Genomic DNA, 12,827 nt, shown 5'->3' on the forward strand with positions numbered 1-12,827 from the left:
TAACTAACAGATGGAAATAATTGATTTAAGATTTAACATTCAAATTGGTACAAATTGATTACTAGATGCAGTTTTCATATGAAGAAATCTATTTACATTTGCATCCCAACAGGAATAATACCTTACTTAACAGAAATTCAAACGACAATTTCTTACAACTCTAGCACTAGTTCAAATTCAGTCCCAAAAGCTATGATGAAGGTGTTTAAGCACTGCTAATATACATTCCAGTGCTTTCATTAGCTGAACTGAGGATTGATTTCTTGCCATTCTTCACTGGGTATGAGGCCTGCATTGTGATTCCACATTTCCCAGCTGATGTGTCGATCACGTTGCGCTGTATCTTGATGTAGCCCTCCTCGCCCCATGCACCGCCCCACGAGTTTCTTATGAGCCAATAATCCACACCATGTTCAGTTCCATATCCAACTGCAACCACACCATGGTCCAAGTCTGTTCCACATTTACCAGTAAACACACCCTGAAACAAATATCACAAGTTTATTGGTACTATCTTTATAAAATGTGTGGTTTTCATAATGATTAGTACATTCTTATATTGCATATGGTAGCTTAGAAACAAAAATTCAAATCAAATCAATGTAGGAAACATTGCATATCGTAACTTGTAACTTGTATGCTTACCGAGTTATAGTGTTGGAAGGCTCTGCCAGAGGCTTCAATGGCAACACTCACAGGTTGATGAGCCACTGCTTTCTTCAAAGCTTTTTCATTATATGGTGGAACATCTTCATACCCATCAATGGTTGCAACCTTAGAATTCTTCTGTAATCATTATTAACAAATGAATTATTAAGTTTAAAATGTTTTAATGTAAGCTCAAATCATTTTTTCCTTTTTTCAAAGATTGGTAAAGTTATCGATATCAAATTCGACAAAGTTTTATGTTTGTTGTCGACCGACTAATGCAACTTTTACCTCAGGATTTAGGATTGGCTATGTCTAACACGAAGTATATAGACAGATTTTGTAAGAATTATGGCGTCATTTGATCTATATAGCCGACCTCACCTAATAGAATAAAGGTTTGTATGTTGTTATAAAGATAGGAAATTTAATAAACTGACCCTAGTTGGATCACAAATGCTATCAATGCCCTTGTATGGATAGTCTTGCTCTGTGTCTAGGCCACCATTACCAATGATGAACTCAAAGGCATAGTCCATGAGGCCACCATTGCATCCTTCATCATAGATTCTGTCACAATCAATAAGTTCTTGTTCTGATAGAGAGACAAATTTCCCTGTCACTATTTTATTAATGCCTTCAACTGCAGCCACTGTTGAGAATGCCCAACAACTTCCTGCAATGATAGAAAAGAAAGAATTAAAGTAGAATAATATTCATCAGTCCAAAATTTCCAACAAAAGGTCCAACTTTGCAGCTCGAAGTTCAATCAAAGCTACCATTATCTACCAAATTTTAATAAAATATTCTTCTATTCATAAGAAAGTTACATATATCATAAAATAATATTTAATTTATTAATGATTAGTTTTTAAGTTATATGTATTACTTTTTGTGAGTAGGAGGATATAACTTTATCACATATCAAAAACATTGCATGGAAGAAAAGTATAAAGTTATATGAGTTTTTAAGTCTTCCTAGTTCCAAGAAATTCTCATGTTCTTTATACATCTTTTCCAACAAAAGATACTTAAATAATTATGGGTTATTATCATTTTATCTTTAGGAATCTTTCCTTTCTATGTATTATTGGTGGATATTGGCATATTGCCTTCCAAGTATAAATTAGTGTTTTTCTTGGTGAGTAAGTTTTAAATAAAGAAAAAACCTATCCGAAAAGGGTGTAAATTTGTTTGTTTCATTATTGGAGTCTGGTATCCTTTTTGAATGAAGATTGTGAGTATAATTTTGTGTACAAGTCCAATTAAAATATGATAATTAATTAAAAAATAAAAATTATAAAAATATAAAGTTTTATATAATATGTTGGAATTTGATTATTTAAGGATATAGATATTTTTTGGATATGTGATCATTGTTAATCTTTTTTACAATTAAGGAACTAATCTTTTTTGTTACTTCTCCTCAATTCTAAAAAATTAAATCATTGACATTTGAACTCATCTATGGGTCATACACATACCAATAATTAAAGAATTGGATTCTCCAAGTATCTATATCTTTATGTCTCAAACCAATCAAATTTCATCAAAAAACATGAAAAAAATTTCTTCATTTTTTTATGTGTCAACTTTCAATTAGACTGAGACATGATAAAACATAAAAAGGGCATCAGTTATCTCAATTCATTATTAAACTTGTTGCACCTCAACTCAAAAAAGTCTTTATCTGATAAGCAACCTTATCTAATATCATCTTTAACAAACCAAAAGCCAAAATTATAGGAAAAGAAAAAAACTTACCACAACTTCCCTGATCTTTGATTGGAGCAACAGCACCTTTCAACCTCCAATCAACATGCACTGGTAACCTATCATGTGCTTCATATGCATAACGGTGACCAGTTTTCTTAGCATTCATAACCCTTCTCTTAGGATCATTCCTCGTACCCAAATACATGGCACGGTATTCCTCATTAGTCAAATCAGCAAACTTGTTCAACCCAAGTTTGTATGTGTTGTTTTGAGCATTATGTTCATCAATGAAAACCAAGTTATCCTTAAAAACTTGAAATCTCTTGTCTTTCTCTCCCAACCCATTATACACTTTTTGGTGCTTCACTAACCACTCCTCGTACATGGCCATAACTTCCTCGTTGCTTCGTGGGTTGGGTTGGTTATGATTGTGGGGGTAGTTAATGATGGACATGTCTAAAGCTAGTGATAAAGTGAAGAAAAGGAAGAGGATAGTGGGTGCCATTGCAGCCATGGTTGGTGTTTTGATGGAGAGAAAGGGTTGAACAAATACAAGGGAGAAAACAATGTTGTAGGTTGGATAGGTTGTTGGTGAAGAATAGATGGGCGGTTGAGTTTATATAGATGGAAGAAATGAATATAAATATATTATGAGAATAAAGTAGGCAACTCTTACCACTAAAAATACAATATATTTACTATTTTTTTAGTTTTTAAAAATAATTTTGTCCAAAATAAATTAAATATGACACATGTTTATTTTAATGGGCGAGAAAAATAGCTTATATTCTTATACCATAAGATATTATATTTTCGAATATTATTTTGTGTTTTCTAGAATTTTTTTGAGTGTAATATATATTTATCATTAGGGTAAAGATTTATACGCATTCATTACATTATTCATCATTATTAAATTTTTTAAAGTCAATAATTATTAAATATGAATAGTGAGTGATGCAGTGACAGAGTATACAAAACTAGGGATGGCAAAGGGCACGGGCAGACACGAGTAGTAGCTACCCGCTACCCGTTTCAAAATAGGAGAACATTACTCATACCGCCTGTACTCGTACACGTACCCTATGCGGGTATTTCTGGGTACCAGTGGGTACAACGGGTACTCGCAGGTTTCCTATATTATAAATTAATTTTTAATTTTTTACTTCCATTATGTTTTAAATGAGATAAAACTTAATTATTTTTGTACCTTTTGATTGAATATTTGACAAAAATGTTAAATTTATTGGTGCTTTCTATTTGTGTGATTTTGTTCTCATTCCCTTAACAAAAAGTATATCTTTTCTTTGTAAAACATGTGTGTTTCTACACATGTAATAATATTTGTAGGGTGTTTCACCACCAAACTCAATAAAATATCTAAACAAAGTAAAAGGAAAAAATTTACATGGTGTAATGAATGTTAGAATAATGTACTTTTTATTTTAATTAAATATAATATATTAATCATATAAATAACCGGTACCCGCAGACACAGGTACCATAACATCCGTACCCGCTCATATGTACTACAAATATTTTTAAAAACTCATTTATAATACCCGCGGGTACTCGTTTGTGACCCGTACCCATACGAATTTTACCCACAGGTACTCACGGGTACAGGTTTTTTTGCCATCCCTATACAAAACTCATAATTATTCCATACATTGTTTTCTTATTTTTTTTTTGAATTAAGTAACTAGGATAAGAAATTGGTATACACGTAATCTCTTGGTTTAATATTCAAAGAATATTATATTGATTGCAATAAAAAAATATTACGGTAGACAAGTTGTTAAATAAATTTGGAATAAGAGAAACATAGTTTATGGACACCACTACAGCATGTCGGATTATTAGTTGATGATGAATAATTGAAATAGAATATTGAGTTAGGTACAAATAAAAACTAAATTATTGAAATGTATCAATCATTACGTTAATATAAAACTCTAAATACCAAGTTTGAATCCATAAAATCAATAGAAGAGATCATCACACATCATAATGAATTAATTAACTCTTGATTTACACAAAAATAATCTATCATTGGTCTAGTTATTAGGCAAAATTAGACTATCATATTTTAGCAAAGACCAAGGTTTAATCTTTTGAAGAGACACTTTTCAGTTATGAGAAGAGTTAGCCACAATATTTCTAAAGGAATAGTTTATTATATTTAGGAAAAAAAACAGAGAATTATTTTTAAATTGTGACAATCAATCAAAATAATTTATGGTGTAATTATTCTCTTATACGTCAATGGTAGGATTAGGAGTGTAAGCGGTTCCAGTTTAAATCGCGAAACCGAACCTAACCAAACCGTAAAATGTGGTTTGGTTTGGTTTCGCGGTTCAGTTCGGTTATTTTTTTAAAGAATCGTTTATGTTCGGTTCGGTTTATAGTTTTAGAAATTTAGGAACCGTTGGAGCCGAACCGCATATTAAAGAAATGTATACTAGGGATTAATGAATAATTTTTTATTATTGTTTAAATTCTTCAACCAATTTTCTAGCTTAAATTATCAATTTTTGTGTGAATTGTAGTGTTATATATGTTACTAAATTGTTATTAAGTTAATATTATATATGTTATTAGTTACTAAATTGTTTCCTAGTGTCTTATGATTTGGAACATATTTTCCAACTTATGTGATATTGAGTTTGAAACTAGCATATACCATATATTGTTATACATGTATTGTTACATGTGTTACTAATTATGAAATGTAAGAGTATAAATGTAACTATTATATATTTTACTAATTGATACAGATGTTACTAATCATGAATTGTATTGTTATATATGATTTATAATTTTTTATAATAATAGTAGTAATGTTTATCCTTTTATGGATAAACAATATATCTTGTAATACATTTTGAATTTTCAATTGATGCAAGATTGTTTATAAAAAAGTAAATGGAAAAATCGTGGAACCGAACCATTCAAGAGCGGTTTGGTTCTTATAGTTAAATTTGCGGTTAATTGAATAAAACCGAACCATATGTTTTTTATCGGTTCGGTCACTAAAATGTACTAAAAACCGAACCGAATCGAATTTTTACAACCCTAGTTAGGATGACCCAAAAAAATTAGTCTCCTCATTGGGCTGAATTTAATCAACCTCATCAACTTAGAGAGTCGAGTACATGGGAGTTAAAGTGATGTGTTAATTATTTATTGAGAAAATCATATATATTAATAGTATAAGTGTTTTTACATTATCGTTACATTAATTATTATTTATTTTCAATCATCGTTGAATCTTAAATAAAATTAATTCAAATGAATGATATATAAATCTTTACATTTTATATTGTTAGTGTATAGATATTACACTATTACTTATTAAGTATTAAAATTTTATTGGATAAACATGATTGAGTACAAGATTTTGGAACAGCCGAGTCTCCATTTGGGTTAAGGTAGCAAGCTAACACATTTAATTCATAGTGTGATGGTTTATTTAAATGATGGGTTATATTTGGAGCTGATAAAATGGCAAGGAACTCGGTCAACGAGCATCCATCCACTTAGGTCAAACATATCATGGCCTAGACTTTAACATCAACAAAGTGATCCAAAACCTATTATATTGTTCAATACTCTATGTTTATTGGATTATAATTTATAATATTATATGAAATATGAGATTTATTATGTCTACATTAATGCTTTATTTAATTGATTGAGGAAATAAACGTAGGAGAGATGATAAAAAGAAAGAAAAAAAATATGAGAAAGAGAACAAATTTTTATATTGTTTGATATGAGAAAAATGAAAAGAAAGAATATAGAAATGATGTTGTTTTAAAAGATAAAAACTCCCTTAAATAATAAAGAAAGTAAAATTACATTATATTATTAGTAAGGGCCAAACTTATCATTTCATAAAATTCAATCATCCTCATTAAACTTTCTCTTACCTTTGGTGAGAATGAATTTTTGTAGGCTCCACATCTTTTTGTATCCATTCCAAATTGGTGAAAAACTCATTTTCCCTCTTAATTCTCTCCCTAGGATTATAAGTTGATTATTAGGACAACAATATATTACCCTCTTTCAAAATAACAGTCCAAGAAAATAAGAAACACATATATATATTAGCAATGCAATTAATTTTATTAAAATTAATTATATGGTTTCCTATTTTACCTTTTAAACATTATTCTTATGTTTCATTATTTAGTTCCCATAAGATCATTACTGAAAAATAAGTATATAATATTCTCTTACATTATAAACGCACAAATACTCTGAAATAAAATTTTATTCTCTAATGTACAAATATTTTGAAACTGATGAGTATTGATTGACATTTATCCTTAAAGCATCTAGAGTCAAGTATTATAGATAACATCGGCAAGTGGATACTTATAACGCATAAAAAATACTAATGATTGCATCTCATATGTGATGGATATGGGGATTTAGAGTCTCTACATAGTTACATATTATGAGTAATGATATACTAGATTTATCTAACATAAGAACACCATGTAAATCATTATGTGAGTGTTATAAGTAATTTTTATAGTGATAATGATGTAAGTAGTTCTTCGACGTCAAGTCATTATGGTTCCTAACATGAGAAATTACTTGTTTTGATGTAGTCAAATGTTGCCTTTAATCGAATTAGTCATAAATGATGCAATCAAAATATAAAAGGTTGGCAAGCGCTAAGCCTAGAACGAAAACATAAGTTTGTAAGCGACAAACTTAACATATAAAACTCTGGAATTCACTAGAAAGAGAAAACTCTCGAATTTTATTATTAATGATAAGATCCAAATTGATAGTCATATCCCAAAAGTATTTAACTACTAGAAAGAAAACCTAATGCGAAAATTATCCAAAACATAAATAAAACACAAATTAATAAAAGTATTAAAATGTCATTTTTGGGCTTGAAACGGACATGGATTACCTAAAAAAACCTACACCTCACGGCAAAGTGGTGATTTTGCTTTGTTGGCCTGATTTCCTATCCGGAAATGTATAAATGTATAATAATAATAATAATAATAATAATAATAATAATAATAATAATAATAATAATAATAATAATAATAATAATAATAATAATAATAATAATAATAATAATAATAATATTAATAATATTAATAATAATAATAATAATAATAATAATAATAATATTAATAATAATAATAATAATAATAATAATAATAATAATCTCAACATCGGACATCAAACTTGCACAAATCCTACCGATTTTTTTCCATGAGCGACTTCGTCTTTGATACGCATAACCAACTTTATGGGTCTCGGTGATATAGATGAGGTTTGTCCCTTCTATGTAACAAGTTATATCCATGGGGCCTTGATTGACAAGTCTGTGAAATGCATGGTCATGCTAAAGTGTGCAAATTTGGGATGTTGGCAAATACCTGTTTAGCATGCTTAGTGGGGGGATCAAGAAACCATAGGTTATACTATATATCAATGAGATGCTCCATGCCATTACTTCAACTAGATATTCAGAGAAAGGGAATATCATTACATGCACCTATAAGTTCACACATGAAAACAAATCAATTGGAAACATCATAGTTTGAATTTTAAATTCTTCAATGTATCACTTTTCAATGCATATTTTCTATTTCGAATCCCTTCACAAGCATCTATTACTATTCTTCACCACCATACCTTGTTGTCCATTTTAATTTCTTCACCACTTATCACCCACTACTCATTTTGAATTTATTTATTTTAAAAAATCAATGATAATTAGATATGAATAGAAGATAATATAATAATAATGTATAAACTCATACACGGTCAATGTGTACATTTCCTCTCTTATTATATCAATAATGTTAACCAATTGCATTACATATAACTTTTCTTACCACAATTAATCAATTTCCAATATTTGAGGCTTGAATTGTGTGGCCATTAGCTAAGTTTTTGGTGTAGCCAATAAGATATTTTCATGCATGTGGAGATATAGTGGTCCATAGATTTCTTCAAGAGGAGGGATTCTAGTTACTTCCTACTCAATCAATCTCCAACTCCTTTGGATTTAATGCAAATAATAGCCTTTTTACCCTTTCACTTTCGGTTGGATAGGATACATGAAATGCTATTTAATTATGGATAAAGTAAAGAATGGGAAGATTCTTGGTGAGCTAGCTCCTCATAAGAAACTTGAGATTCCTGCATGCAATGAGCATTACACATTTCTTATCTAATTTATCCACAAGTTGAAGGAGTCTGTTTATATCTGACAACCACAATTCCCAAGTGTGGTTGGGAACATGTATAGTAAGAATAGTGGATATAAGTGCCCAATTTGCAAGCACTTGGGAAGATACTCAATAGCATGGCTTCTCTGACTAAAGAAAATAAAATACAATATCCCCCTTATCTTCAAATGAAATAATGTGATATGTCATTGGATATATATCATTTAAGTATTTGCATGATTTCACAAAGATTGCCCTTTTGTCCGTAATATGTGTAAAGGATTTTATTCTTGGATCTAAATTTAGATTAGTGTGTTGAATATGATTTTAAAATGGTAAAGAGAAATCTTTGTAGAGAATGTTATAGTTTGCTATTATTTGGTTTATTTGAAATCTGATGAATGTGCCAAAACGAATTCAAGATTTGGTTGAGGAATGTCATCATATCAAAACTCTCTCTCAAAAGTATATCAAATGAGTAGATCTGAGAACGTAGATTCAAGTATGACTTTATATCCTGTTTTATATTATATATAAAAATCATGAGATTAAATATCCTAGGTTAGGTATTTCACCAATCAAAAGGAATTTCTAGCAAAATGACGTTATTTTTAGGGAGAAGACTAGTTTTATCCACATTATGAAATTGATCCAAATCAAATCTTAGTTATGTTTCTCCAAAAATATGGGATCTACTTCTTAAATTTTTGTTCAATTGTGTACGATCTCTATACTTGTATTGAACTTTATTATAAGATGTAATTGAGTTGACATCTCTTGTGCTCTGTTCTAATATATGTGCTCTTATAAAAAATATAGTTTTATAAAGCTAGATACAAAATAATACAAGCATACCAATGAAGCATTAGTATAAAGCCTCATTGGACCCTCCTGTGTTGTATTAGGTCAAAGATTAATAATTCAATTTATAGGACACACACTTGTTTAGAGGAATAATCACGTATCTTGAAATAAATTTATTACCTGTAGGATAATGAAATACTCTTGATAGTACAAAAAAAATAGTAAGAGTGTTGCCCATATAGCCCTTCAACGTATGGCATCTCATTCATAGTCAAAATTAGCCAAAATTTAGTTGAATATATTGAATAATGATAGAATCTTCTAGGATGGTAGTTATGTTTGGATATTTTCTTCACAAACTTATACTTCTCCTTCTTCTCAACCCTACAACCTTAAAGTTCCAGTTCTATTTAGTTCTATTTGAAAACAGCACGACTCTTTTACAAGAAAAGATTTTATTCCAATTATTAGAAGGGTACTCACCCTTGCAACCACACTGTACCCCAATAGGAGGAATAATTAGGTAAATGATGGCCTTCATTGATAACCAAGTTATAAGTTAATAATAACGAAATATGTGATCCATTAATATGTCCTAAAAATCAACTCGTTGATTAAATTACAAGTTAAGAAATCTAAGTACGCATATCCAAACCTAGATACTCTAAAATCATCATCCAGAGTTTTAATACGTTTGGGCAGTGTGATAGAGGAAACTATAAAATCACATCTTGCAGTGCCCATTTCATCAAATAATAATAACTTAGAAATTTCATCTTCAGGCATTTCTCTCTTTTTTGTCTATGAAACATGAGCCATTTAACGTGGAATATATTTTGAGTGTAATATTTATGCATTATCAATGTAAAGATTTATACATAATTATTTATTATTTATTTGGATTAATGTTTTTGGAAGAATCAATATTGTTTAAATGCGAATGGTAGATAATACAATGATTGTAACACCGCGAATTTTACGATTTTGAATTATAAGATTTTATTAATATTTTTATTAATTATATATTCAAAAATGAATTTCTGGGAAATTTCGGTAAAGAATTAGACGAAACTCTAGTTGAGTTTTAGTCTTGGAATTTTATTTCCTATTTTGTGGTAAATTTTGGTAATTTTCGGAGACAGACATTCTGAACCACTGTCGGGGCCGAAATCCACCTGATACGACTCAAAAACTGGTTTTTGAGTTTCGTAACTCGGAATCGAATTCCGATCGCGTCGTTGGCTTCATAATTGCACTTCGAGTCAATATAGACTCTAAGTATATCCATACCTACTTTCTAAATATTTTTCACTCGAAATGCCGAAATCCGAAATTCTAATCGGATATTAAGATTGGGCGATTTATAATATCCGATCGAGTATTAGCCGATAATACTCGGGCATGTGTACGCTCGTGTCCGCGAAGTGGTCATTTCGCATTGGGATGTGAGATTTGACTTTCCATAAAGCAAACCTCACATCACTCAATCTCATGAAATCACCTTTAGCCACCCTATGAGATTTTGTAATGATTTCCTAGGGGGAAAATCTGATTTCCCTCTCTCATTAAACACTCCACACTTTACAATTCACTCTCATACTCTCTCATTTTCAAATGTGCAAGGAGAAGGTAAATCCTCTCTTCATTTTTCTCTCATTTTCTCTTATGTTTCTTCCATCTTCAATCATTGATCTCTCAACATTCAACCAATGAATGTTGATGAAATTTAAGTATGTTGTTCATGAGTATGTTAAGAACATATTCAACCGTTGAAATTTTCTAAAACGATTTCTAACTCATTTTCTCTTCAAAACCGAAAATGGTGTTGTTCTTGAACTCATGAAAATATTTTGTTGAAACCATGAACAACTTGTGTTCATGGAGTTGTTATAATGTTGTATTACAAAACTCTTAAATGATACTTTGAATAACTTACTTTAAAGTGGTAAGATTATCAAAGAATGTCTTAAATCGGAATATGAAGTTTTACTAAAAATCGTACGTTTAAAATGAATGGAAATCGTGAACGGACTTTCGATGAAAAATGATGGTCAAGAACACGTGATGTTGGACCGGATGGATGAAATGGATTTATAATCACGATGGGAAAAAGAGAAATGATTTTAAGTATTTTAGTAACGATTTCAGAAATATCGGAAACTAATGGATTTTTATTGTGGTAGTTACGAAGATTTCGGTGTTCGAACCTTGAAACCGAACCACCCGTAGTTGACAAGTTAAAGCACACTTCATTAAGGTGAGAGAGAATACATGGTGACATAGTGGTGTCCGAATATGACACCCGGATCTCCTAAACCATCTCAAAGGTTTTGGAGTTAACTTGGGTTTTAAGAAACCCAATATTTTTATGTTGGATGCTTTTGAATATATGTGATTGTGGAGGAAATGTATTGAATATGGTATGTGAGAAAGAACACATCGTGACATAGTGGTGTCCGAATATGACACTCGGATCCTCTAAACCATCTCAAAGGTTTTGAGGGTTAACTTGGGTTTTACGAAAACTAAGATTTTTATGTTTGAATGCTTTTGAATATATATGCTTGTTGATGAAATATGTTGAATATAAATGTGTTGAATATTGTATATGAATGTTGTTGGGAACTTTTCTGGATGCAGGTGTTTGAAAAACCATGTTTAAATGTGTTTCGGTTGTCGAAAAGGGCAAAAGTTGGTATTCTATCCAAGTCCCTGTCGCTTGGGCGAGCACAGTCTCGCTTGGGTGAGGACTGGGCGAGGGAAAGTTTTGGTTCTGGAACCCCTCGCCCGAGCGACAAATCCTCGCTTGGGCGAGCAAGGGTCCCGCCTAGGCGAAAAAAGCCCAGGTATTCGATGAAAATCGGGAACTCTCTCGCTTGGGCGAGCAAAGGCCTTGCCCGGGAGAGCAAAAGCCCGCTTAGGCGGGAAAAAAAAACAGGATTTTAATGATGTCTCGCTTGAGCGAGAAGGGGCCTCGCTTGGGCGAGGAAGACTTAAGTTTAATTGAGATTTAAAGATGAATTGTCGCTTGGGCGAGAGGGCCTCACTTTAGCGAGAGATGCCCAGTTTTAAAATGGTATTGTTGATTGAATTTTTGCTTGGGCGAAGGGTCCTCGCTTGGGCGAGAGACAGGAGTTGTGTTTGACTTTTTGGATTGATTGGTTGAATATGTAATAACCCTAGTATGGGTATGTGATATAAAAACTACTTTGGTATAACATCGTAATTGAAATAAAAAGTAAAGTATTCCAGGTGTTGGAATTAAATAGTCAAATTCGAAAATTAATTTTAAAGAAAGTAATCCGAGAAGGATGTATGATTTAGGGCGATGCCCAGAAAAGGATACGTGATACCACGGAGCGAGATCGTCTGACCGTAAGTGACTTGGTCTGGGACCGTCCATGGTGATTCAGCGATGGTCGTAGTGGTAGGGACGTTACCCTTTTG

General features: G+C 31.2%; 1 protein-coding gene across 1 annotated transcript; it reads right to left on the bottom strand.

Moving 5' to 3' along the window:
- Positions 1-2,971, bottom strand: LOC109350120 (cysteine proteinase COT44-like). Its single transcript, XM_019591263.1, has 4 exons — positions 2,413-2,971; positions 1,089-1,324; positions 646-786; positions 1-481 (listed from the first exon to the last, which is right to left on the bottom strand). The coding sequence occupies exons 1-4, from the start codon at positions 2,876-2,878 to the stop codon at positions 206-208; spliced, it is 1,119 nt and encodes a 372-aa protein (XP_019446808.1). The 5' UTR covers positions 2,879-2,971; the 3' UTR covers positions 1-205.

Source organism: Lupinus angustifolius, chromosome LG06 (genome assembly GCF_001865875.1).
Source record: "Lupinus angustifolius cultivar Tanjil chromosome LG06, LupAngTanjil_v1.0, whole genome shotgun sequence".
NCBI classification, from domain to species: Eukaryota; Viridiplantae; Streptophyta; class Magnoliopsida; order Fabales; family Fabaceae; genus Lupinus; species Lupinus angustifolius.